The sequence below is a fragment of the Triturus cristatus genome, chromosome 10 (assembly GCF_964204655.1).
Source record: "Triturus cristatus chromosome 10, aTriCri1.1, whole genome shotgun sequence".
NCBI classification, from domain to species: domain Eukaryota; kingdom Metazoa; phylum Chordata; class Amphibia; order Caudata; family Salamandridae; genus Triturus; species Triturus cristatus.
The window spans coordinates 1,145,022,091-1,145,049,973 of NC_140593.1; the positions used below are offsets into that span (position 1 = coordinate 1,145,022,091).

Sequence of the window (27,883 nt, forward strand, 5' to 3'; positions counted from 1 at the left end):
ACAAGCAAAACATTACAACTTGCAAATTGGAGGGGGATGCTCCTTCAATGCACTCTCCTGTTTACTAATCAGTAAGGGTCTTTAAAGCCTTTTTCCGGGTTGGAAAGACTACTCAGACTCGCAAAAGAACCCTGATACACTGTAAAAAGATGTTTTGCAATCGCAAACCCTGTTTTTGCAAATCGCAGTCTTTGCAAATGCAAACACCTTTGTGCAGTTGGTGATAAATCGATCATACCATAATATATGCAGTACATACTTATGCTAAAAGTGCATATGCTAAGATCTGAGGATCAATAAAAATGTTTACTATTTAAAAAAAGATCTTAGCCACTAATTCCACTTTTGCATTAATCTCCCAAGCAGTTCCTTCTATCACAGTTTCTCCCAGTAGACATACTTGTGTTTTGAAAGTTTCCTCGATATCAGCACTGAGTGTGCTCCACTTGTCGGCTTCCTGTAGTGATTCTGAGGCCAGCTGCATCCGGGACTTCACCTGATCCATCGCCACGAGCACCTAGACCCAAAACAGAGAACAGAAAATGAGTTCAAAACTAACAGCAAGTATTCGGCAGCAGCGAGGGACAGAAATACATAATACTTCACTAAAAGAAATTATTTGATACAACACAAAAGGCCAGGGGAACCCCAACTGCAAGAAGGAAAAAACAACATGAAGCAACATGGACTCCATTCTTGAAACGGATTTCAGGGAACCCTCCTGAAATATGCTGCATCCAAGAACTTCTGCCTCGATCTAACTACATTTCTTCAGCTTTAGCTCTACCACACAGCCAAGCTGCTGACAAAGGACAGGCCCATGTGAAAATGACTTGTACTGAAAAAGTGGGGCATTGTAAGACCACTCTCCAGGGCTGCAAAATGTCTTTGATCCTTGTATCCACAGCAAACCTAACAGCAGCCACCCCGACCGTCTTAGAAACATTATTCTACACGTAGCACCTTCATGGTGAGAGCCTCAGACTGTCATTTTTGGAATATAGCTTACAAGTTCGCAATTTAATACTTATTGGTTTGAAAAATGTATATATAATAAGTGCAATTCGGTACTGAAGGATCGCAAGCCATTCATACGATCACGCGTAGCATTCCTTATAGAATGTTTGCATCAAAGGAAAATTAGTTTTACATATGTTTACAAACAATTATTAAACTTTTCTTAAGAAGACATTTGATCAAACATTCTTTTTAACTGAACACAGTTAAACACACTGGATGCTAGTTTCACTTTCTGTTCGGTGTCATGCCCTGTTTATTGTTTTTATGCATTGGCCGTAGCATAACAAAACACACAATTATGCATTCAATATGAAAACCAATATAAGTGATACGTTAATTAGCTTGCAAGAAATACAAACTGCTTACAAAGCATACAGAATCTACTTACTTCTTTATTTTAAGACACACACGTTAATAAACACACAAAAATACCCATTTTCTTTTTCAATTATAGAGTAACTATGATGAAAAAATGATGCAGACTATTTGTCTAATAAATCCGCTCACCACTTCCATGGCTGCCACTGCTTAAAAGTATCTAGTGTGGCGAGACCGGAGGCACGGTGCCGCTGGCGATTCCGGAAGTGCCAGATGACAGGGTATGCGGTAGTGCTCCTGGACAGGCAGAAACGGGGTAAACCCAAAATGGGCAGTTCCAGCCGTAAAAGGGAAGGGCCTCGTGCGGCAAGCAGCCCCAGGAGGTACTAGGTGTTCTCTGGGGGCAGATTGTATATTTTTCACCAGTGGGAGAAAATGAGCCACTGCTTGTAGCTTCCACTCTGGGGAAAGAATTCTCTTTTTTTTACCCTGGCTAGAAAGGCTTGTCGGGGGCACTCTATTTTAATGCATCTTTTTCTATGCAGAAGGAACATTTTTTAGCTGTATTACAAAAGGGTCCAGTGTTTTCCGCCAAAAACAGAAGACGAGCAGGAAAAGGGCGGAGGAGTAAGTATGAACAAAGAAAGTGGGAAGAGGAACTATGTGATCATAAAGAAAAAACTTAAAGAAACAAATTGAGACAACTGACATTGAGCAACTAGGTGTAGTAAATATGGTAAATGCTTCTCAACTTGAAATTTTCATATAAAGTGGTTCAACGGAATAGGTTGGTCAGAAACCCTTTGACCAAGTTTTTTTCCCTCCAAACTCACAGATTACAACATCATATGACCAACCCAATATCATGCTTGACTCTTTTGTACCTGCATAGACTGAGCAGTGTCCTGCTCAAACTTCTTGATGTCTTCCTTCACAAGGATCATCTGCTCCTTAAGGAAGGAGGCCTCCTGCTTCAAGGCCTCCACGTCCCGAAGCACTCGAGGCATGCTCTGCAGGGCCTGGTGACTGGTCTCTGCAGAGAAAACCATAGAAGTGAAATCCTTTGTTAAAGAGAACCTTATATGGAGGAAATACTTGTTGAACAGAGATAGGAAGATCTTGCAACATGTGCAGATTAGGAGACAAGGAATGCAAGTGGCCACGAACGGGAAAACATCATGAGCAAGAAGATAATAAAGCGAGGCGTAATACTGAGTAAAGCAAGGAGTTATATCAAAAAGAAGGGGGAAAGAGAGGTTTTATAACGGTTAGGTTCACCCTCCCATTGTGTACATAACTAAATAAATAACCCGAATCTTCAGATTATGAGAACCTAACCTAGGGGTGTCAGGAAAGCACTTGTTTCCCGAAAGAACACCCAAGTAAAAGAAAGGGACAAGGCAATTCCTTTCTTGAGTCCCCTCACTCACCAGGGTTTCCCCACGGTGACATGCTTCATCATTGGGGTCCTCTCAGTCCTCTACGGGCTGAGGCGTGCTGCGACTTGCGGATTTACGTAGGAGCACTGAACAAGACTATGTGTTGTGCAAGTGTTGTGGTGTGGAGTGGTTTAGAGTGAATTAAAATAATCAACTAGTGGGCCAAATAAATTTTATTCTTGCTCCTAGCTAATTGGTTAAAAAAGTGGGTGATATGCTAGAATAAACTACTTTAATGGGTAAGTGTACCTAGCATATGGTCGACTAGTTTCGAGCTTCCCTAGCTCTTCATCAGGACTACACTGGGACCAGCCCAGTGCAAGTACCACTCCTAGAAGACCTGATTTGGTGCAAAAATAAGTGAAAAAACACACAAACGCTGCGCATAATTTGCATGCGTTAATCAAAATACATACGTAATGTACGTCTAATGAGAATCTGTAGGATGAAAAACAGACGTTAATGGAGAAAAGGCAGATTATGCTTATTGTCATAGGATAAAATGGTGGTTACACTATACACCAGTGTCGCAATGCTCAATATTCACGTATTCTTATTGTGCTACAGTGTAGCTCTCCAGACAGTACATCTTTCATGCTGGCGTCTAGCTATATCGTGAATAAAAGTGATCGTGAATGCACGAAGTGCACATTTAATAACACACACAGGAAACAAAAAACATGCGTCTGACAACACAAATTACACACAAGACTAACAATAGTACGATAATACATACATTTTAAAAGGCAAAACTGTGCCTCATGATCGACTGAGGGGGGGTTGGACACTCGTACACCTAGAATAAAGGTACAAGCGATATAGTAAAAACTGGAGCGCCGTCCTGTTTGGAGACCTAGCGCAAGTAAAGAGAGATGCGATGGAAACCCATCTGAGTTAATGATGGACAAAGGGCATCCCGCCGCTACGTGATTACTCAAAAGAATTTTTCTCAAGAGAAAATGTACCCCTATACCAGAGATGACTATACTCCATCCAACCGCAACCCGGGTTACAACACGGACAGCGATGGCTCAGATACAGGCTCTGATTTTTCAGACCCTGGTGGTAATTACATCTCCACAAACCGAAACAGACGACCAAGAGGAGGGCGTCCTAGGAACAGAGGTGGAGCAAGGTTTGGCTGGTCCCCGTTCCAAAACGCCCCACTGTATGGGCCTCCACCCCCACAATTTTTCTATGGGCCGCCACCTTTTCAACAACCATATCCTCCACAACCCTACCCCTATTGGGAACCTCAGAACCAAGAACTTAATCAGTCTTTTTTAGGAAGAGGAAAAAATCCCCCAAGAGGAAAAAACAGACGCGGTCAGCAAGTGCAAAGGGCGCAGCCACTGGAATCAGTGAGGAGTCACACACGGAGCATGGGCCCACCGAATTTGCCCTCAACGAGCAACAACCCAGCCTGATAGTCAACCTATCCAACCAATCTTTAACACCAATTCAAAAAAATGTGTTGGAGAAAGGCTTAGGGTTTGTACCCACAGCGACGTTGGATAAATTTAAACTGATCTGCGAATTGAAAGAATTCATACGCAGAATCAAGTTGGAAGTATTTTTCAAAGACAAAGAACAAGACCTCACATCTAAGACGGACACAGGACTGCACAAGAAATCAAACTTCACACCACCTCCCAATACCCTCCCTATTGAGTTACTAGCATTTGAAAAAGCAGTAATGAAGGAGATTAGGGAATTGGACCCAAAATCTATAAGAGTCTTCCATAATACGAGTAGAATTGAACAAGAGGCGATTCACCAACTCTCCAAAGACAAAACTATCACGATCAAACCAGCCGATAAGGGAGGAGCCATAGTCCTACAAAACACATCGGATTACCAAACTGAGTGTCTCAGATTGCTGGACGACAGAAGGAACTATCTAGCTATACCAACCAACCCAACTGAATGGCTGAGGATAGAGATTGCGAACTTGGTCGAAGAATCTCTTATCAATGACTGGATAAGTAAGAAAGAAGCAGACTTTCTAGAAAACAAGCAACCAGTCATCCCCTATTTTTACACTATCCCCAAGATACATAAGTCTATGGTCAAACCACCTGGCAGGCCCATAGTTTCAGGGATTGGTTCTATTTTGGAACCTCTGTCAAAATTTGCCGACGCTTTTCTGAGACCCCTAGTCCAAGCGACTGACACGTATTTACAAGACACTAAAGCTGTTCTGTGTCTGATTCAAAATCTAGATTTCAACCCTACAACCAGCATCTTGATCAGCCTTGATGTGGAAAGCTTGTACACCAGTTTACCACACAAGGACACACTGGATATTCTTGAGGAAGTACTCTTTGAAAACGATTGGGCTTACCACACACCCAGACATGTGGTTTTGGAATGCTGTCGCCTAGCTCTAACCGAAAATGTCTTTCAATTTAATGACTCTTTGTTCAAACAGACCCACGGTACGAGCATGGGAAGCACCTTTGCGCCGAGCCTGGCAGGGCTCTATGTACATCATTTGGAACGACACAAGATCCTCCATAACAACAACCCACACATCAATAATATCAAGTTATGGAAGAGATACATCGACGATGTGCTCCTCATCTGGGAAGGCGACGAGACGGGTTTTGAATGTTTTTTCCTCTGGCTCAACCAACAAGATCCATTTTTAAAGTTCACCTTCACCATGAGCAGATCAAAGTTGGTTTTTCTTGACCTTAACATATCAGCACACGACGGCCGCCTGATCACGACTACACATTTTAAACCCACGGCAAGAAACTGCCTCTTGGTGTATGAAAGTTTCCACCCGAGGAGCCTCAAAGACAATTTACCCTTCGGGCAATTCTTGCGTCTAAGGCGCAACTGCACCACGAGAGAAGATTACAAAAGGCAAGCCCAAGATCTATCCAAAAAATTGATGCAACGACATTACCCACCACATCTTGTGTCCAAAGCACAAAAACGAGCATCCAACAACAACCGTGATGCTCTGTTGGAACCTAAACCTGAAAAAATATCGGACAAGAAAGATAAACGACAAATCTGCATCACAACTTTCAATACCGCATCAGATCAGGTGACCAAGATCATTAAAAAACATTGGCGAATCCTCAATAGTGGAGGTTTAAATTTGCAACTACCAATGTTTAGTCATAAGAAAGCAAAAAATCTAAAGAACTATTTGGTACATACCAGACCTAATCTAACAAAGACGGTTGGTCCAGTACGCCTACTACACCCACTCCCAGAGGGACACTACCCGTGTGGCAACTGCAGCGTATGTCACCTAACCACTGCAACTAAAAGTGTTACCTGCAACAATGGCGTGACGTGGAATCTGCGATCTTTCACGAATTGCAACACTACCGGGGTAGTATACCTCATTACTTGCGTGTGTAATCTCCATTATGTGGGAATGACCACAAGGAAAGTGAGCACGAGAATGGTTAAACACCGCAGTAACTTCAGATGCAAACATAATAACACCAAAATGACGACGCATTTTTTGGAACAACAACATACACCAAATGACTTCAGTTGGGTCATTCTTGAACATGTCAGCAACTATGCCAACAGCGCAAAAAATTTACATGAAAAAGAACAACGTTGGGTGTTTAAACTGCGATCAGATGACCTTGGCCTGAATGATGATATACCATGGGGCCACTTTACCTGAAACTGAGTTTCTCTGTCAGCAACCTTTTGACTTTTGGCCACTCTTACTTGGCAATGTGTTACCCAGAACACATTAGCCTATTGAAAAATATTGTATAATCTAAGCTGGCTATGTTTTTCATGGGACAAGAGATATGAAAATACCCTCCAGTACTTGGGGCCCCTCGTCATATGTCATTACAATCACTATTGTAACGTAGACAACAGTCTCTTTCATTTATCCAAATTACACGCATAATTTGGGCTTATAAGAACCACTGATGGAAGTACCAATGGGGCAACTGGTGTTTTTCACAACTTTTGGGACGAAAACCCACTAAAAAGTAAGTTTGGTACTGTCTGATACTCTCTCCCGGTTCTAAATGCAATATTTAGGACTGACACTCATTTTAATGTAGGTATGGAATCGTCAGTCACTCTTTCCCCTACCTAAGATGGCCAAACTATTTCGTTCTCTTCACTCTGAATTAAGAGACACAACGCGCTATGGCTCCTTAGCCTGGTCCGTTATTGTGTGCAAAACGGAGCGGATGAATATGACCACTCATTTCACTGCTAACAATGAAATTCTCTCTTTTCTTGTTTTCGTTTACATTGAAGACTTGTGCCTGCTCCAAGATGGCGGCTATTGAGGAGGACCGCAACCGGCGAGTCCTTCCTTCCTCTTCACATCCCCAACCAGGTAGATATCTCGGCACCCGGCTCGCAACCATTCAGTATGCGGTCGGCGAGGCAGGTCTCCAGTAGGTGTTTCCGGTGGGTGGCTTGAAGAGTACAAGTGAGTAATCACGTAGCGGCGGGATGCCCTTTGTCCATCATTAACTCAGATGGGTTTCCATCGCATCTCTCTTTACTTGCGCTAGGTCTCCAAACAGGACGGCGCTCCAGTTTTTACTATATCGCTTGTACCTTTATTCTAGGTGTACGAGTGTCCAACCCCCCCTCAGTCGATCATGAGGCACAGTTTTGCCTTTTAAAATGTATGTATTATCGTACTATTGTTAGTCTTGTGTGTAATTTGTGTTGTCAGACGCATGTTTTTTGTTTCCTGTGTGTGTTATTAAATGTGCACTTCGTGCATTCACGATCACTTTTATTCACGATATAGCTAGACGCCAGCATGAAAGATGTACTGTCTGGAGAGCTACACTGTAGCACAATAAGAATACGTGAATATTGAGCATTGCGACACTGGTGTATAGTGTAACCACCATTTTATCCTATGACAATAAGCATAATCTGCCTTTTCTCCATTAACGTCTGTTTTTCATCCTACAGATTCTCATTAGACGTACATTACGTATGTATTTTGATTAACGCATGCAAATTATGCGCAGCGTTTGTGTGTTTTTTCACTTATTTTTGCACCAAATCAGGTCTTCTAGGAGTGGTACTTGCACTGGGCTGGTCCCAGTGTAGTCCTGATGAAGAGCTAGGGAAGCTCGAAACTAGTCGACCATATGCTAGGTACACTTACCCATTAAAGTAGTTTATTCTAGCATATCACCCACTTTTTTAACCAATTAGCTAGGAGCAAGAATAAAATTTATTTGGCCCACTAGTTGATTATTTTAATTCACTCTAAACCACTCCACACCACAACACTTGCACAACACATAGTCTTGTTCAGTGCTCCTACGTAAATCCGCAAGTCGCAGCACGCCTCAGCCCGTAGAGGACTGAGAGGACCCCAATGATGAAGCATGTCACCGTGGGGAAACCCTGGTGAGTGAGGGGACTCAAGAAAGGAATTGCCTTGTCCCTTTCTTTTACTTGGGTGTTCTTTCGGGAAACAAGTGCTTTCCTGACACCCCTAGGTTAGGTTCTCATAATCTGAAGATTCGAGTTATTTATTTAGTTATAAAGCAAGGAGTTGTCATATCAGAAAATAACGGTAAGCAAGTGCACAAATGGAGGAGTAATGGGGAAGAACATGCGAGAAAAGAAAGAAATATTGAGCGAATAAATGCGTGCATGCAGATGTCAGCTTTAGCTAGATACATTTGCCAGAGGGATTGAAAGGCCACTCTGAGGACTTTGAGAAGTACATTCCAACTACATTTAAGTCTACAATTCGATAGGCAAGACACATCTAGATGCAGTGAATTTCTTCTTTGGGAGTTTGTTCTTTGTCACTTACTCCAACTAAGGAACAGTTTGCTTTCTTCATAGAGGACTGCATCAACAGAAGACTTTAGAGAGAACATTTCACGTGCATATAACATAGATCTGGGGGAAATATACTTAAAATGTGTTTATATTATGTTCATATACACCAATGAAGAGCAATGCCAGCATTCATATTTGTCATCACAAATATGTCCATTGTTAATTAAACAGAAATGCAGTTGTCTATTTACTTGAAGCTTCCCATAGCTCTATATTCATCATAAACCTTTCTTGGCCTTAGCCGGCCCAGAAGCCATTTTGCTCCATGGCTTACACCTGCATGCACATTAGTTACGTTTTTGCAGAGAACAACAAGTAGTCATGTGCTCATATTTCGTTGACTTGTATTGAAAGGTATCGTATATATACTATTGTTGCCCTGTGGTGTGGCCAATTGTTGTCCTGTGGTTCGGAAGCTGCAGCAGAAGAACTATTCATGAGCTGGTAGGGTACTCAAACAGTAAAGCAGCGATTATGGGCAGCGTCAGGCTCAGAGCATGGACCTGCTGTTCCTGCAATGGTCAAATCAGCAAAAGGCTCAGTGGTAAGCCTGACAAACTTTACGGCTTACGATGAACACCAAGAGCTATGCAGTGGAACAGTCAGATCATCATGCAGGTGACAATGGGAGACCGTTGTGTGGCAGCCATCTTGGAACTGAACTTCAGTGACCCAACGTTGTCAGAAGGACTCATCAGAATGGGGCACTGAACCATAGGTTTGGAATCAGAAATATAGTCAGGGTACAGTTATTGATTATTGTACCCGCAGCACTGTATGCTGCGCAGCAGCATCCCTGAAGCTCATAACACGAGGTGAGACAGTTGGAGTTAGGGTGTCACATCTAGTTGTGAAGGAAACGGACTCTGAACTGTAATTTCTCCAAGTACAATCTTCAATACCAGTTAAGTCAAGCTCACAACCTTGAGGAGAGACTGTGGGGACTAACAAATTTGGATTTTAGTGTTCTAGAATTGACACTATTATTATTATTATAAACCGATTCAGCTCAAGGTAACAATTTCATTCGATTTTTAACTGATACATACCAATTCCATTTACTCAACGAAAAGAGGGCGGCTCAGACCTTTACATTAACTCCACAGGCCTTCATGCCAGCTATGGGTGAACCTATCCGGAAGTGGCCAAAATGGAAGAAGCACTTTATGAACTACATCTCTAGCACTGAAAATGACAACGTTGCTCTGTGAGGAAAACAAAAATTCGGTAAGGCTTAAGATTGTTCAGTTAAATGGAAAAGAAGCCAAGAACTACAGAGGAAACTGGCCTTTTCAAAAATGTACTAGATGCTTTGGAAACATCTTTAATACCAGCTGTTTGCACAGCATTTATAGATACAACTTGTTTTAAAGAAAGTAGTGGAACACAGGTCCAAGTGAGGAATATGAAACAGCCTTAAAAAAACATGCAATCACATATAACTTCAGTAACTTGCATGACAAATTTATTTGTGATCAGGTCTTCTTCCAGTGTGAAGTGTGTAGCAGAAACTTCTGGGTCTGAATCTACTGGAATTGAGGATGTGACTCAAATTAAATGTGTTTTAAGTGTAGATTCTAAAGTTTTAGGTCTGCGTGTCAATTATAGGAACAAGCATTGGCAAAGCCAATAGGATTTGCCTATGCAAGATTTATTGGCTTTGCTAATGTTTTTAGGTATGTTGCAAATGGCTGAAAGTAATGTAAAAAAGCTGTATGACACAGCGAGCGTTGTCCGCGTTATAGCACTTGTTTTCTTTATTTTCAGTTATGCTGCACTGAAGCTAGCGGTGCTGTAGTATATGGCTAAAAAACATTGACAAAGCCATTAGATCTTGTATAGCCGAGACCTATTGGCTTTGCCAATGCTTGGTATGGACTGCCATACGGTAAGTTATAAGTGTTTATATAGTGTTTATAACGGCTGAAGTACTAATGTTATAGAATGGAGAATGGCCTTGCCATGGTGTAGTGTGTCCAGATTCAGAAGCATTTTAGGACCATCCAAAAATTGTGAAAATGTGCCATATAAATGGTCTAAATGTAACATACGTTGTAGGTGGCCGGAAGAGTCAAATAGGTTACAGCTTTTATTACAGTGATGCTTTAGACTGTGTGTTACTTTAGTGCAATGGTTACAAAAGAACCAAAAATGCACTCCTGACTGCTTGTTTAATAGAAACATATAGCAATAATCAGGGTTCAGTTTATTTCCTAGACCTTTTGCCCCATTGCCACTGCACCATTCAAATCATGACCCTAGTGCCTGCATGATAACTATACTTGTGACTGCTGGTTTAGTAGTAAAATATAGCAATACTCTGTGTTCAGTGGGTTTCCTAGACGTTTTGGTCCCTTTGCCAATGCACCTGCTGCACCATTCAAATCATGACCCTGGTGCCTGCAAGGACAAATGAGGAAATCCTTTATATCCAGTAATATATCTGTTCCAAAAAAGGCACAGTTGCTAAAGGAATACATAATTATTGTGAAGCTAAACACAAACACAAAAGCTTTCATAAAAAGTACCTTGAAACTTAGCCAATTCTCCAAACAATGTTGCCACAGGTGTCATTAATAAAGCATATGCTTTAAACATCAAAGTGAAAACTAAGCATTGTCAAGTTGTGTTACATTGTGGCTGGCTGTTCTCTGTGAAAAGATCTAATCCTGTGCTTGGCACTGAATGGCTCATAAACAGTGTAAATTGCCCAAGATCACCATATGTTAGGCTGACACGGAGACTGAAATATGGTTTTGTACTTTGTTCCTAAAACGGCAGTTTCACAAATTAAATGGATTCACCAAAGAGGAGGAATTTTACATTCTTAGTGCAGCTGATGAACGAGATAACTTTAGAGATGGCTATGTCTGAAATAAAATTTAGAAAAGGGCACAAGCAGACTCCATGGAGAAAATACGCTGCATTCCTCTTTCCTATAAACACTCTCACTTTGAAGTCAGCCGAAAGCAAAATAAACACCAGGCTCCCATGAAAACTTAGCTTGACAGTTGATCTTGGTCTTTGAATGCCCAGCAAATGTGACGAGATAAGAACAAGATTTAAAGGCCAGTTTAATACAGAAAATGAGTTGTGGAAGAATATTGTAAACACAGTTTTAGCATGGGAGGTAAGAACTTAAACTGCACAGCCTATAGCAAATAAAGCCAGCAAATGGAAAGGCAGAACGTGCGTTTCAAACCACAAAGCCAATAAATAGCAAGCCACATGTGGAATGTATTCCCAGGTCAATGTTCTGATGGTCCCCAAGAGGTCTTTTGCATAGCCAGACAGCTGCGCTATCTGAAGGCGACGACCTAATAAACCGGTCTGTAAGATGAGAATTGGAGCTGTACACAAACACAGTGGTTGATTCTGGTTTTCTGTACACCACAGTAGATACAGCAGTTTGGAAAAATACATTTGCTGGTGTCATTGGGAATTAATTAGAGCTGTTGGCTGTGCACCCAGAGAGTGTCACAAGTGAACATATCTTGATGATTGGTTAGAGAACCGTTTTTATCGCATTCATAGTAAGGAAGACAGTAGGTTAAATGTATGTAGCTGAGAAAGGTCTCTCACTACTATGGTGGATTCTGGCAGAAGAGGTGTTTAGATAAATTATGAGCACCGAGTTTCCCAATGTCTTTTTGGGGAAGGTAGGAAAATTGGAATGGTTTTGGCACAGAACTGTTCACAAGGTACTTTTGATTCCCGCAACACACAGAGATAGGAGCATCCAAATAGGAGTTAAGAGAGGAAGTTGCCACTGAACTTGAATAACTACAAATGGCAGGACTTTTGAGGCAGTGGAATCTACAGAATGGTTGGCTACTTTAGGGGTGGCCAGGTGTGCTACCAGTAAGATCAGATTATGCATTGATTTAGGAGACCTAAATAATAGCATATGGGAGGCAAATTCCCCCTATCAAAAATAAACTTACTACTGGCCATGAGTGAGGGTGTGAAATATTTCTCCAACTCAGATTTTGCCTCAGCCTATCACACAGGTGCCCTTACAGCCATCATTACACCTTTTGGTTTTCACCAAGTTATCCGCATACCTTTTTGGTTGGCCTCGGCAGCCGCTGTGTCTCAAAGACTGATGTGTGAGTTATTCAGCAGGAGTAAAAGGTTTGTGTTTTTCAAAACAATATTTTAATAATGCGGAGGAGCAGGGCGGAGCACGACTGTTGTTTGAGGAATGTGCTGAGCATTTTAGATAAGAACACTTTAACTGGTGAATTTAAGAATTGTAATTTTGCCGTACAATCGGTAAGGTATTTGGGCTATGAAGTGAGCTAGCAACGTACTTTACCTAAGAAGGAACTCGTTGAGGCCATCAAATAATGCCTTGTCTTTGACATTTAAGGACGAAGTGTGATCCATGTTGGGATTGGCAAGAACTCTACTTCAAATTTGTGCATGGATTTTCTTGTAAAATCGATAACTTAAGACAATTAATCAATAACAAACATACGTCTGAATGGAATAAAAACATCAGGAAAGTTGCAATGCTACCAAGGAGGACATTCGCAAGGCTACTCCTTTACATGGATTTTACGGCAGCACCAGGAGTGAATTTATGTCAGATGGCAGATATTTAGGAGCTGTGCCCTTTCAAAATGAACTAGATGGTGAAGAGATTATCATTGCACTTGCTTTGCCTTCACTCTCTCCTGCAGACAAATGATATTCTGTCATCATAATGGAAATGTTGGCGTATCTGGGGTATGGAATATTTCATACAGCATGAGTGGATTTCAGTTTATTATTGAAATAAATCTCAAGTCATTTCTGAAAGTACTGATCATTGGTGGCCTGTTGAAGGCTAACCCTCATGTTGACAGGATGTCAATGAGATTGCTGGATTATAACTAAAGGGTGCAGTATGTTCCAGCTGCAAAGAACAGATTAGTATAGCTCATGAACAGAGCACCTTTACATTTGAAAGAGAGTGTACTGGATGAGTGGGAGGAAAATTAGGATAGCCTGAGAATAAGTCAGCTGCGGGTTACTTCATGACGATTCCAGTTTCCTTTTAAGTTGTTGCAGAGTAGTGCCTCCATTGAGTTTGAGGAACAAAAAGATTATTCATAACACTACCGAAACTGGGGATAGGCCAAAAGCAGTAGAGCTAGGCCTCTATATAATAGGTAACAACAACAACATCGCTAGTACTGCAACAAGTCTTTGAACTCATATTTACGTATGAGGGCACATCTTGAAGGAAACAAAATGCGCCTAAGACCTTTGATTTCGTCGAATCAATCAAGAATTTATTTTTTTTTGTTTTCATTTTTTGCCTTCCATTTTCCAGAAAAATTTTGTTTCCTTCAAGATTTGCCCTCATAAGTAAATATGAGTTCAAAGACTTGTTGCAGTACTAGCGATGTTGTTGTTACCTATTATATAGAGGCCTAGCTCTACTGCTTTTGGCCTATCCCCAGTTTCGGTAGTGGTATATTTAGCAGAGAGTTCTCTGCAAGGGGCTATTCTGTGCTTTACTCACAGGAGTGGCTAAATAGAAGTCGCCTCTCCTTCCTAAATCCGACACATCACAAAGACTTTACATACCTCTATAGTTTGTTTGAGAGAATGACTGAAAGTGATACTTTCGCTTACAGCGAGGAACATATAAAAAACCTTTTAGATGCCCCCCCTCTTTTTGCATCAGCTGCACTAAGCTCTTCAGCAAAAAATCAAAATGAGTCAGACAAACTCTTAAGACAAAAGAAGAAGCAAATACGAACAGATTTGCATGGACACTTTCTGATTCAACATCTAAAAACAGGCACAATCCCAGGTGGACTACAAATTAGAAATATTCCAGTAATATTCACAGAAGATCCGCTTTATAAAAAAGGCTACAGTTTGATTGAGACAAAATGCAGCAGAGACCTGGTGGTCTTAACAGTTGAAACTGCACAACGAATTTCCAAACAACAACAACTTGAGGAAATTGAGCTATTAGAATCTGATATAAAGACAAATCAGATTATTACAGATTCAAAAGCACTCTTGGAAAAAGTCGAGAAAGAAATTTCAGAATTCAAAGACTACACCGTCAATCAAAAAAGTAATAAATTTGAAAAAGATAAAAGAAATTTCTCTCTAACAAAAGTATACCCTTACTTACAAGCCGATTTTTATACTCGGGCTGAGTCTCGTAGATTCCTCCCCGAATACCAAGGAAGATCTTCAAAAAATGTTATCACTTTCTCAGAGACATCTTCCTCTTCTAGTGGCAGTGAAGGAGAGACAAATGAAAGTTATAAAAATAATAATCGAAGAGGAAATTTCCAACAACCACAACAACAAACTCCTTTTTTAGGGAGAGGCCAACAACGATCACGGGGACGAGTAAGATTCAATACTCAACCATGGGAGATGTCCACCAGACGGCAGAACTACAAAAACTAGAAACATCATTAGTCCATAATTTATCTAAAAGATCATTGACTAAAGATGAACAAAGCATACTGGAGAAAGGTCTATCGTTTGTTCCAGCAAAAAACACAGACTTTGTAAGAATAAAAACAGACACCATTGAATTCTGCAGAAAAATCAGGTTAAAAACTTTTTTCGCTATGAATCCATATACTGAAACAATTGAGAATACTGGCTTAAAGAAAAAATCTTCATTCTGTCCACCTGCTAATAAAATTCCCAAAGAAGTAATGACTTTTGAGAAAACAGTCCTTTCAGCTATAACAGAAATGGAAAATAAAAAAAGATGGGTCAAATACAACGCGACTAAATCCCAAATGGAAGCCTTATTAAACCTACAAAATGACAACTCTATTATAATCAAACAGGCCGACAAAGGCGGTTCGATTGTTGTATTGGATAAGTCTGATTATATATCCGAAGTTATGAGACAGTTGTCGGACACAGAATGTTATAGAAAAATCAATAAAGATCCAACTTTTGAATTACAAAACATTTTATTTCCAATATTGGACAAAGGACTTGAACAAGGTTACCTTACTAAAAAAGAATATGACTTCTTGCAAAACAAAAATCCGAGGACTCCTCTTTTTTATGTACTTCCAAAGATACATAAAAATGAAACGTCACCACCAGGAAGACCTATTATATCAGGTTGTGAATCCTTGATGGAACTAATTTCTAAATTCGTTGATCATTTTTTGAAACCATTCATCTTTGAAGTACCATCTTTTTTACGTGATACCACAGATTTCAGCAATAAATTGGCCTCAATAAACTTTGAACAAGATATACATCATTTGGTCACATTAGATGTGGTGTCCTTATATACACAGATACCCCAAGACGAAGGCCTTGCAGTGATTTGCTCATACTTGGAAAATAGACCCAGCCTTAAAGTTTCAACAGAGTTCATCATGGAATTGGCAAGCTTCGCTTTAAAGAAAAATTACTTTAACTTTAACAGAGAGTTCTATTACCAAGTTAAAGGAGTAGCAATGGGTTGTCCCTTTGCACCAGAGCTAGCGATACTATACATGGCCAAATTTGAGAAATTCATCTACAACAACAATCCTTTTTTCCAATACATTGGTAAATGGACTCGTTATATCGATGACATGTTCATGACATGGACCAGTACAGAAGACAATTTAAAAACATTCCACTGTTGGTTAAACAACCGTACTGAAGATATTAAATTCAGCATGAACCATTCTAAGATAAAGATTCCATTCCTAGACGTTGAGGTATACCCGGCTGAAAATGGATTGGTCACTACTTTATTTAAAAAGCCAACCGACCGTAACAAGACGTTACATTTTACAAGCAATCACCCCAGGAATCTAAGAGAGAATTTGCCATATGGGCAATTTCTATGAGTAAGACGTAATTGTTACTTCAAGGATGAATATATGATACATGCCACAAAACTACTGGAAATTTGAAAAAGAGAGGTTATCCTAGAAAACTTCTAAAGAGAGCATTGAAAAGAGCATGGTGGACTCCAAGAAAAGTGTTATTAGAAAAGAATGAAAAACCACCATTAGAAAGGATTGTCTGTGTTTCCACATTTTGTCCAAATTCAAACACCATGAAAAAAGTCATCAACCAAAATTGGCATCTGATAAAGAACCTTGATCCCTCACTCATGCAAAATCCACTCTTTGCCTTTAAAAAAGATCGCAACATAGCAAATCAAATTGTAAGAGCAGCAATGCCAAAAGGAAAACAAAATACTTTACGAGACTATGCAGGACTTCCTCCAGTACGTGGACACCACAAGTGTGGTACTTGTATTTGTTGCGAATCTACAGAAGAGGGTCAACTATTTGAATGTAATTCCATCTATTGGAAACATGAATCTTTTACCAATTGCAAAAGCAAGTTTGTCATCTATGGGATACGTTGTCCCTGCAACCTATTGTATATAGGGAAAATGAATCAAGAAATTTGAATAAGAGTGTCTCAACACAAATCAAGGATCAATCGAAATGTGAAAACAGCTCCATTAGTCAATCATTGGAAAAATAACAACCATTCAATTAAAGATCTTAAATGGACAGTGATTTCAAAAGTTGAACAAGATGAAAGAGGCGGCGACCTGGAACTAAAGCGGTCAAGAAGAGAAGCTATGCTGATAGTCAAGTTCAAGTTCAATACAGCCATCAATGGATTAAATGAACTCTCTGAGCTATATAAATTAAGTTAATTTTGGTCTCAACCCACTGCAAGCGGGTCTACCTTAATTGATACCGCTTTTTTTCTAATTACTAGGGACGTGTATGTTACATCAACAAGTGTCAATAAAGTTTAATTGCCTCGATATTATTTCCACTTTTCATGCTTCGGGGATTGAATCAAATAATCCCTGTAATATATTTTGCAACTATCGAATTTTTCACAGATGTTGATTTTTTTCAATATTCGTGATTTCAACCAGCCCACACTGAAAGAATATGTAAAACCCATGAAGATCCCTTAATCTCAAAGTAGACAAATGGAGAAGTCTGTTTTCTATGTCCTGCCAAGCATTCATTTCCGTAAATACGACCCGTCACGCCACGTACAGAGACGTGATCAGTTACGGCATGAACTAACCACCGGATACAACGCAAAGAATTCTAACACACGATGGAAAGATTCAGGTACGCTCCCGTTTAGCAACTTCACTTAAATATACGCAAGTAGCATTATTAAGTAGAACTACAATTTCATTCTAAACCCGTTATAGGTTATAAAAATCCAAGGACTGTTTTTCTATACGGACTTCATTTAAATAACAGGTGCTGTACAAAACAATCCAGGGTATCTGCTCTAGAATACTTTTCTTCAAAAGTATGCATGACACAGTTTCAAGATTAATACTTAAGGTGTCCTTTCACTGATTTTTTCAGCGGGAAAGAGACCACATTGAAAAAATCCTTCCTTCGACGTATTTAGAGCTACGGTAATTCAAGTAAGTGACGCTTCAATCAAATAAGAAGGACTTATGTCTTGCGCACATTTCTCGGTACTGTAAGTGAAACCTCCCTTTACTCTCATCTAGGTCACAAACCACCAAAGATACATTCCGATCTTAAATACAAGAGAACAATGTAAGTAATAGAGTGCAAGAAACTGAATGTGAGAACACAATTTCAATCTATACACAGCCCTTGACTTTTGCCACAACTTTCGTTTTGTTTCTTTAATCTCAGATTCCTCCGTTCGTAGAACTTACCGAGGTAAATTCAGTTGTAAATTAGGCCATCAATTGTATTAAAGAGGAGGTGGTTGTCTATTATTACTGAAAAAGCCTTTTGTTGTTTTAATCTACAGGTCCTGATGAGAGCCCCAGCAATGAAGGGGTTTCGAAACGCGTAGACCTTGTTTTGCGGCCATAAGAATTTCAAATCCACTAAAAAGAGTTGAATATAGAGACTAATTTGTATAGTATTGTTTCTGTGGCCTAGACAAAGATATAAAGAATCTTACGATTGTCTTTAAATTTAAAACTGGACAATTAAGTTTATGTATGTTTTAGAATGGTTGAATGTGAACAGTGAATGGGATGTATGATTAGAATGAGTGAAGTGAATAGATGAATGGTGTAATGAATTTTTGTTTAACAGGATGCATTAAGAGATAGTTAAAGCTTTGATTTTTCTGGAAAATGGAAGGTAAAAAATGAAAACAAAAATAAATAAATTCTTGATTGATTCGACGAAATCAAAGGTCTTAGGCGCATTTTGTTTCCTTCAAGATGTGCCCTCATAAGTAAATATGAGTTCAAAGACTTGTTGCAGTACTAGCGATGTTGTTGTTACCTAAGATTATTCATAAGGAACATCTGGGATTGCTAAAAACAAGAAGAGAGTTCAGGACCAGTAACGGTGGGTGGGAATGGACTCAGCAGTCGAAGATGGTATGGAACTGAGTTAAATGTAGTTGTGCAGACAAGTCTCAAATCACCTTTAGACCTCTGTTGTGTCCTGATGAGTGTCCAGCCGTGTCGTGAGAATGTTTGAAAGTTGACATACTGGGACCAATACAGTATGTGAGTGGAGTTTCTTTGAATGTTAATGTGATGTTGGATTTTTACTCCAAGAGGATGGAGATAAGCATTGTGAAGATGGTAGATTCTAAATCAGCACTGAAATTATTGAATGAAAAGTTCCAACATTTGAGGTTACCCAAGTCTCTCATTAGTGACAATGGACCTCAATTAACTCAAAGATTGTTAAAAGAGTTTTCGCTTGCAATGGCATGCTGAACAAGAATATGCCACTGTATCATCTGGCAGGTAACGGTGCCACAGAGATGTATAATACAGCGATTATGGCTGTTGTTCGGCTGGTCATATTGAATAAGAACAGCTGGGAAGGAGATGTGAAACAATTATTTTGGCATACCATGTGACCCCTACCCTTCAAATTTTGGAAACGAATGAATCCCTATCCCAGAGACAATTTATTTTGGATGCTGGCTAAAAGCTTATAAGGAATAGTAAGATCACAAGCACTGAGGTAAGAAAGCCGCATTGGGGAAAGGTCAATGGTAAATGAGAAGAAGGTGATAAGGATATGAATGGGTAGTAGCAAGTTCTCCCACCCTTAAGAGTGGTAAATGCTTTGACAGATGTTGCCATGTTGACTGATGGTAAAGTATGACACCTCAGGAGATTGTCCAAATGCAAGGGTCAAATAGGGTGGAGCATGGAACTAATGTAAGTACCAATAAGCCGAAGTGGTGGTGGCAGGATGATGAAGCCCGCCTTGGTTCGAGCGCTGGTGAAAATCCTAAACCTAATGTAACATTCCATTGAAGTGTAGTTCATGATAATGTGAAGAGCTCACCACCATTCCAGCCTGAGGCTTGTAGGGTAAGAAAATGCGAGTATGCAGGAAGATGTACTGTCAAATCTAGCCGAGTGATATTAAGTCCAAAGAGACAGGAGGAATATCTTGTGAGTAGAATTTATAACATATAATACAGGAATATGTTGGATAGTAGGTTAGTTTGTTCCAGTGTAATCAATTCCTTGTAGTTCTGCACAGACTGCTTCCAATTTTTAGTGTAATGTTGGAATAAAGACAATTAAGACAGTGGAACCCTAGAGGTTACAGCACCTGACCGGCCATCCCTATGTTGTATATCTATATTCTGAAATTACCAAGAGAGTTTATGTGCACACCGTAAGACACCCACAGTCACAATGTAATTCCAATCCTGAAATAGTACAAGTTAAACAAAAGCAAGGGTGAGCCATCAATTAACCCAGACAAGGAAAAATAATTATTTAAATCCGTGTCCACAAATATATTCTTCCATGTTCTTCCTTTATTGTTGCGATACAGGTTTAAAACATGGTCAAGGCAATCAAAAACAGCCTTACAAAGGACTTCTTCAGGGCGAGATCAATCTTTATACTTTTTAGGGTGAGTAGTAATCCTAAAAATGAGAATCGCTGAAGAAACGGTATACTTTCGTCAGTTTTCTATTTTATATGATAGGCATATTAGCTCTTCATATTAGATGAACGGAGTGAACGGTTCGAGTAAGCCAAGAAAAAGGAGCCCCTAATAACACCAAATTAGTTGAAGGCTTCAAGTTGTTTTGCCTAACGTTCAGTCAGCACCACATAGATTGGCACAATCACCACAACCGGCCAGATTCAGGATCCTTATGACTGTACGTCACAGGAATGTTATGTTATGTTATGGTGTTTTATAAAGCGCGCGATTACCAAGTAGGTGTCCTGGCGCTGTCCACAAATCCTAAATTCTAAGCTGGCGTAGTTATTGAAACAACCAAGTGTCTAGAGCTTTCCTAAACTGGAGTAGATTCTCCATAAGTCTCAAATGGGGAGGTAGTTTGTTCCAGAGCTTGGCAGCCCCATAAGAGAAACTGCGTCCTCCCCAACGGACTTTTTTTATGGTAGGAATGGTGACAAGTCCGGCCTCTGCTGAACGAAGGTGCCGGGCAGGGACATACCTAGTAAGATGCTTAGTCAGGTAACCTGCGCCTTCACCCTTCAAGGCCTTAAACACCAAGCACAAGGATTTAAACTGAACTCTCTTGTGGATAGGCAACCAATGCAAGTCATGGATAGCCTTGGAAATCGGGGAGAACTTTGGAATACCCGTAAGTAATCTGGCAGCCGCATTTTGTAGTAACTGCAGTCTATGCATCAGATTCTCCTGAATATTCAGATAAAGACTGTTGCAATAGTCGAGTCTGGAGGACACAAGAGCGGTGACCACCGTTTGTCGACTTTCAGGAGGAAGCAAAAACAGGATCTTTCTCAACATTCTTAGAATAAAGCCTGTTTTAGATGCTACTGCCTTAATCTGTAGTGTCATAGTGAGTTTGTCATCCAGCACCATCCCGAGGTTTTTTACAGTACTTACTGGGCTGGGACAGGCTCCTAGTTCCTGAGGCCACCAGGTAGGAGTCCAAAAGCTGGGATTATTTCCAAACAGCATTACCTCAGTTTTAGTAGAATTTAGCCTGAGGCAGTTGCTGGCCATCCACCGGGCCATCTCCAACATGCAGGCCTGGAAATTGACATCCATTCCCACATCCCTTCCAGGGTATAGAGACACGACGATCTGTGTGTCATCGGCGTATGACGTGACACTAAACCCATAAGATCTAATGATGGGAGCAAGGGAGGCAACGTAGACATTAAAAAGTGTTGGACTTAGTGAGGACCCTTGTGGTACCCCACAGGGCAGGGAGAAAGGACGAGATGTAAAGTTCCCCAATGCCACTGTTTGACTCCGCTCTGAGAGAAAGGAGTTCAGCAATTTCCATGCTTTTTGCCGAACACCTCCTTTCCTCAGCCGGTCCATCAACAATCCGTGATGGACCGTATCGAACGCGGCAGATAGATCCAGCAGGATCAAGGCTGCTCTGCCGCCTTGGTCAACTGCTAACCTGATCTGATCTGTTGCCGCGATCAAAGCGGATTCGGTGCTGTGACCCTCCCTAAACCCATGCTGGGATACATCCAGCAAAGATGATGACTTTATGAATGCTGTGAGCTGTATGTTCATTGCCTTTTCCACTAGTTTCGCCGGGAGAGGAAGCCGGGAAATAGGGCGGAAATTGTTAGGGTCCGCCGCATCTAAACTCGGTTTCTTCAGCAGGGGGAGAATAGAAGCCATCTTCCAAATATTAGGAAAGATTGCTTCTTGGAACATCCCATTAAAGATAGGTGTGAGAAGGTTGGCTATCGGCCCAGATGCTAGCTTAGTAATCCTTAGTGGGCAGGGGTCAAGAGGGGAACCTGAATTAGCTTTGGTGAGCAAATCCAGGGTATTTTGTACTGTAAGCGGAACAAATTCCTCCAGGGTAATAGATGACGTGTCCACTTCAGTGGGTCTTTCCTCTGCCTTCTCCTCCCACCTGATTGAGTTGCTAAGGCTAGTAAAAATATTATTAACTTTGGTGGAGAAAAACAAGGCAATGTTTTCGCAGAGCTCTGTGCTAGCCGAGATGGGGGTCGGTGCAGGAGAGGATAACTTTGTAATGGTGGCAAACAGCTCCTTAGAGCAATTTTTAGCTGCCGAAATCTGGGTCGCATAATACTTCTGTTTTGCTTCGCGCAGCATACCTTTGTAGGTTGCTAGGCTAGCCAAATATTCCTTTTTGTCCATAATGGTATAATTCTTCCTCCAATTACGCTCCAATCTCTTACAGATACATTTTTGTACTTTGAGGTCAATCGAGTACCAGGGGGCTGAAGGTACGCTCCTTTTGAGAAGCACTTGTTTAGGAGGAGCTAGGTCAGCACAGGCCTGCGTGAGCAAATTGGTATAGGCCAGTGCCGCCTCATTCGCGTTCCTTGGAATGGGTGTAGAAATGTTAGTCAGAGCATTAGAAATGTCCTCTGCATGCACCCTATTCCAGGCTCTGATTTCTTTCTTGTCAGTTAAATACTGATCACTAGCTATGTGCGGTATAGGATTAAGATTAAAGCGAACTCCCGCATGGTCTGACCAAGCCAGGGGTAGCAATGCTATAAAGGATAACTCCGGGGTATTAGAGAAAACCCCATCTAGGGTATGACCAGCTGTATGCGAGGGGCCAGTTACATGCTGTACTAACTCCGCTGTTTCCATGATATTAAGAAGGCGGGCTGTATCAGGCTCATCTGCCAGTTCGAGATAGAAGTTGAAATCCCCTAATATGGTTTGTGAGTTTCCCAAAAATGCATTTTCTACAAGGGTTCCTAGCGAGGAGAAAAATATATGTTTGGGCCCAGGGGGTCTATAAACAAGTGTTCCTTTAAATGAAAAATGACTAGTTAGTCTAATGTTAAATGCGAGTGCCTCGCAGGATGGGACAGAGATTGCGTTGAAGGTTCCAGAGTAGGAGCTATGATAAATAATGGCCAGGCCTCCGCCCCTCTTGTTAGGGCGGTTGAGAATTTCGCAAAAGAAACCTGGTGGAGTGGCTTTAACTAGATCCGGACCGGATGCTTCGTCCATCCAGGTTTCAGTAATAAACGCAATTTTTATGTCCAGATCCATCAGCAAGTTAGCACATTCAGTGCTATGCTTTACAAGGGATCTTGCGTTTATCAGGATGCAGGCAACAGATTTTCCAGCTTTGCACAAAGTATTTACTGACTCTGTGCAAGCCTTATTAGTTCCAGTATTAGTAGGAAGAAATGAAAAAGAGCAATTAGGACACGTGCCTAGCGGTTGGAAGAGGCCTAGTTCATCAGGTTGCTGGTTACAATCGCCCATTATCTTCCCAGGATTTAGTTGTAGCAATGTAGTTCTAGAGTACGTGAGTCGTACCGGTACTTCGAAGTGCATCCGGGCAGGGGTTTGTGCGCTGAGCGCGGCTTGGGCGCGGACGGGCGCAGACGGGCTTGCCTTTGGCGCGCCAGCGGCGCGCCAGCGGCGCGCCCGCTGCGCGCGTCCGCTGCGCGCTCGCGCCAGTGCCCCTAATGTAGGCGTCCCCAGCAGCTAGAGCGTAAAACCCCAATGTCGGACTCCTTCCAAAATGGCCGCCCCCAATGCACGCCCGATCCACCGAGAGTCTGCTCGGGTCAATGCTGGAGCCAAAGGAGGCAACACAGGTGAGAATGTTCGACAAGCGCTAAAGCTTGTCGAATCATTCCTGTGACGTACAGCAGTGCCAACCTATGTGGTGCACCCCTATTCACGCTTGGACCATGGACTATTTCACCATGGAATGACTTTATTAATCAATAGTTAAGGTGCTACTTACAATTAACTTGTTTGTGGCCTCATCCTTCCGTTTCCTTGTGTCATTTCAGGGCTTAAGCTGGATCGTACGCTGGGTCTTTACCTGGGTATTTTCTGGTTTGCCATTCTAGCAGTGGCTTGGTGCATGATAGACTTAGTTGTAGTTCCAGGGAGTCTCTCAAATGAATGCAACCGTACTTTTCATGCACATACAGTGTTATCTTGAAAGCGGCTTTGCAACGTTTTGCCAGCAGGGGTTAGGCATAGTGTGTGTTTGCAGTGTTTTAAACACAAGCACCCGAATTCTAGAGATTGCACCTGTCAGGATGTGCTCTGGGAACCACAATGAGTCTAGTAATGGTGGCAGTGGCCACCCAGCTCTTCAGTACCCTGATTACTAGCACAACGGGGGTAGTACCAGCTTTTCAACTGGTTGCATCTCGAGGGCCTCCTGTTGCCTGTGTGACCCTCTGTTGTAATCACATTTTTAAGAAGAGAGAAATGGAAACTGTGGACTTTCCTATAGGTGAATGCATATCTAGACTTGCTCAAGCAAGATAGATTGATGATGTAAATTATACCCACTTGAAAAAGAGAATGTTTCTATCAACAGTGTTATCAGTTACTTGAACTTCTACACAAAACCTTTAAAAAATGTACTTTAAAAAGATAGCAGGAGTGATAACAGTCTAGCACACAATACTTTAGGGAGTGGTGTGTCAACTAGTACTACTGTAATGCTTTATAATTACCTACGTATTCGTGGGAGGGGGGGGGGGGTGAAGTGGACTACTTCTTTCTAATAATATCCCTGTCCTATGGCAATTATGCGGATGCTGTCCTCCCAGTGGCAATAATGTAATTAACTTTACTATTTAATTGGGGTCAGTTCTTAGACCTTTTTAACATTTTCTGGTAGATGTAGGCTTTGAACTCCAGACTTTTTATAGAGTCATATTTTTCTTAAGAGTATTTATTTAATACAAGTACACTGTGGCGAATGTGTCTTCTTACAAGTAATTTGGGGGCAACTGGGATATGGAGGATGAAGTCACGCCAATTACTCCCTTCCCATTGCAAGAGGAAGAGCACTGCATGAAAAAAAAGACCAACAATGAACAAAAGAAACAAATGCAACACATACAATGAAAGCACAGGAACATGCAGAGTAGGAATGTAATACATGATGGGAAGTAACAGCCATAAAGTAGTACAATAGGAAGAAGAGGTGTAGGGCATGAAATGGAAATAAACATGAAGAGAAAGAGTAAGAATGCATTGAAAAAGCAGGACTTGGAAATGCAGGAGGACAACGGAGAAGAATGATGGATTTACCTTCCACAGCATTGTTCACCTCCTGGATAAAAAGCTGTAGCTTCATGACCAAGGTTGCTGCATGCCCATCCACCTTCCCAGGTGCATCTTTCTGAACAGTCTTGAAAGCACCATTCACCCACTCTTTCACATCGAAGTCATCATCCAAGAACTTGGAAAAATCCATACTGAACACTCGAACAGTGTGGTTTTGTCGCTCTACATTTGGATGAAATCTAAGCAAAAAGAAAACAGTTGCCAGTCATAAAGGTGGCATAAAGCCTAGCTCACCAAAAAAGGTGTAGGCTCACAAGATGAGAACAGCACATACCTAACAAAGTGAAGAATTGAAATGAGGGAACAACTGAAATCAACACTTGACGTGCCCAGGTGTTCTGTATGAGGTGTAAGTAAATTTACCAATCATGTTCATTGCATTGCGGTACCTGCAGCTCTCACATATTTATTCTACACGCAAAACTACATATCCGTGGCGGCAAACAAAAATACATGATCCTAAGCGTTCAGCATTCTACCAAAAGCTTGGCTTGTAATTAAGAGTCACTGAAAGTGTCACCTAGGGAATATTTCAAGATCACATATACACACACGGCAAACATATAAGTGTCACATAAATGCATGCAGCAACAGCTAAGAATATGCAAGCATCTGATTCAACATCATTTTTAAGACATGCAGTGTCGAACCAGGCTGAAGTTAGCTTATCCCCAAGTAGGGAAGTATTGCTCCACCCCAGATCGCATACATTAATGGTTTCACCCCATAGTGATGTCCTACCATGAATAAAAGGGTGAGAGGAACAGGATTGTGTCACTGAAGACGTCATCTGATATCCCATAATTCAGAGCCTTCAGGAATAAACTAAAAATCCTTATTCTCCAGCGCCACTTCCAAAACAGCTTGTCTATATGCTGGCCAGTTTTTATCCCCTCTTTGTATTTGATCATCCGCAGATTTCACTACAAGGATAGGTTCTTTAGTGGTTTTAGTTTTGCACTCCTGTATCCTATATAATGCATTTTCAGTTTCTTTCGAGTATTTCCTCACCTTCAAGAAGGTACAAAAACGTTTCTCTGGCATGTATCTAACATGATAACCAAATTGCTGTTACCCTGATGGATCTGGTTCACGTTATACAACCTATTAATATAGTGCAGCTGGTTATATTAGAGGTGCACTTGTTTAATTGAAGTTACAGAATTACCACTGACAACCTAACACACACAACTATCAAGTCAATTCATATGAAGGTAGAAAAGATATGCTTTTAAGAATTTTCTGAACAATTAAACCATGAGTACACAAAAAAGTTCCAGGGATTTACGGAGCACATATAAAACAACTGGCTAAGTACAATGAAGGCTTTAAATCTCAAAAAACCTTGTTGCCAATCAGAGATAAAGTGGACTAAGCACGGTCGACTTCTAAGTAGAATACTTCACAAACAAGACAACAGACGTTGAATGAGAATTTCACATCAATCGGCAGCCAATGTATATAATTCTGGATTACTGGACAGGAGTCTTGCAATTGATTATAGCTGCTGTGTGGGGAGGATTATATATTGGAGTCAATTGTAAATTCAACTGGTTTTACCGGGGTGGCGAATGATGGCGTCAATGGGCATAATAGTGTCAAATACATCTGATATTTTTGTGTTTGGGGTAACAAGGAAACATGCTTTTTTTAGGGTTAAACATATTAGGATCAAATCCGGGCAGTCGTCTGACATTCATCGCTCATGTTTCGGAAACGTGAACCACAGAATGGTGATATCACTTCTGAAACATGTTAATCTTTATATTTAGAGCATGTTTTCTAGGTCTGCGGAGATGCCTGCTCTCTGTGAAACAGGGAAAGATTAATATGTGGCAAATACAGTTTTTCTATGCAGGAAATTGACAAAAGTAAAAGACAAAACAAGGATATGGTGACTACCAATCTGCTACTTACTCTGACAGTCCATAAATTCGTTAAACCCAACGTCAACACTAACTTCAGTAGTCCGTTTTTGATCTTTTTAAGGAATACCTAGAACCGTAATATTCTGTGTTTCCGGGTAGCATGAAAGCAAATCCGATTGTTGGACATATTCTGTATGCCCCTCGAGTGTGAGGGAGTTGTAGTATGTAAGGCGATCTATGATTGGAGCTTTGTTGGCATCTCAGCCAATCCTGGTGCGTGCGTGTAACTTCTAAATGCTAATTGGCTGTGAAGTCAGCTCCGTGCCACTGCTATGCATGCATAAAACATTTTCTCAGCTGTTTACTCTCCGGTTCGGCGGGTGCCACG

General features: G+C 41.0%; 1 protein-coding gene across 1 annotated transcript in view; it reads right to left on the reverse strand.

The window, feature by feature from the left end:
• Positions 1 to 27,672, reverse strand: part of COG7 (component of oligomeric golgi complex 7) — a 338,508-nt gene extending 310,836 nt beyond the window's left edge. Inside the window, exons 1-4 of the mRNA XM_085629498.1 lie at positions 27,545 to 27,672; positions 25,592 to 25,806; positions 2,223 to 2,371; positions 401 to 517 (exon numbers count right to left, since the gene is read on the reverse strand). Of these exons, the coding sequence (XP_085485624.1) occupies positions 401 to 517; positions 2,223 to 2,371; positions 25,592 to 25,757 (432 nt within the window). The 5' untranslated portion in view covers positions 25,758 to 25,806; positions 27,545 to 27,672. The remainder of the gene's footprint in view (positions 1 to 400; positions 518 to 2,222; positions 2,372 to 25,591; positions 25,807 to 27,544) is intronic.
• Positions 27,673 to 27,883: the final 211 nt, after the last annotated feature.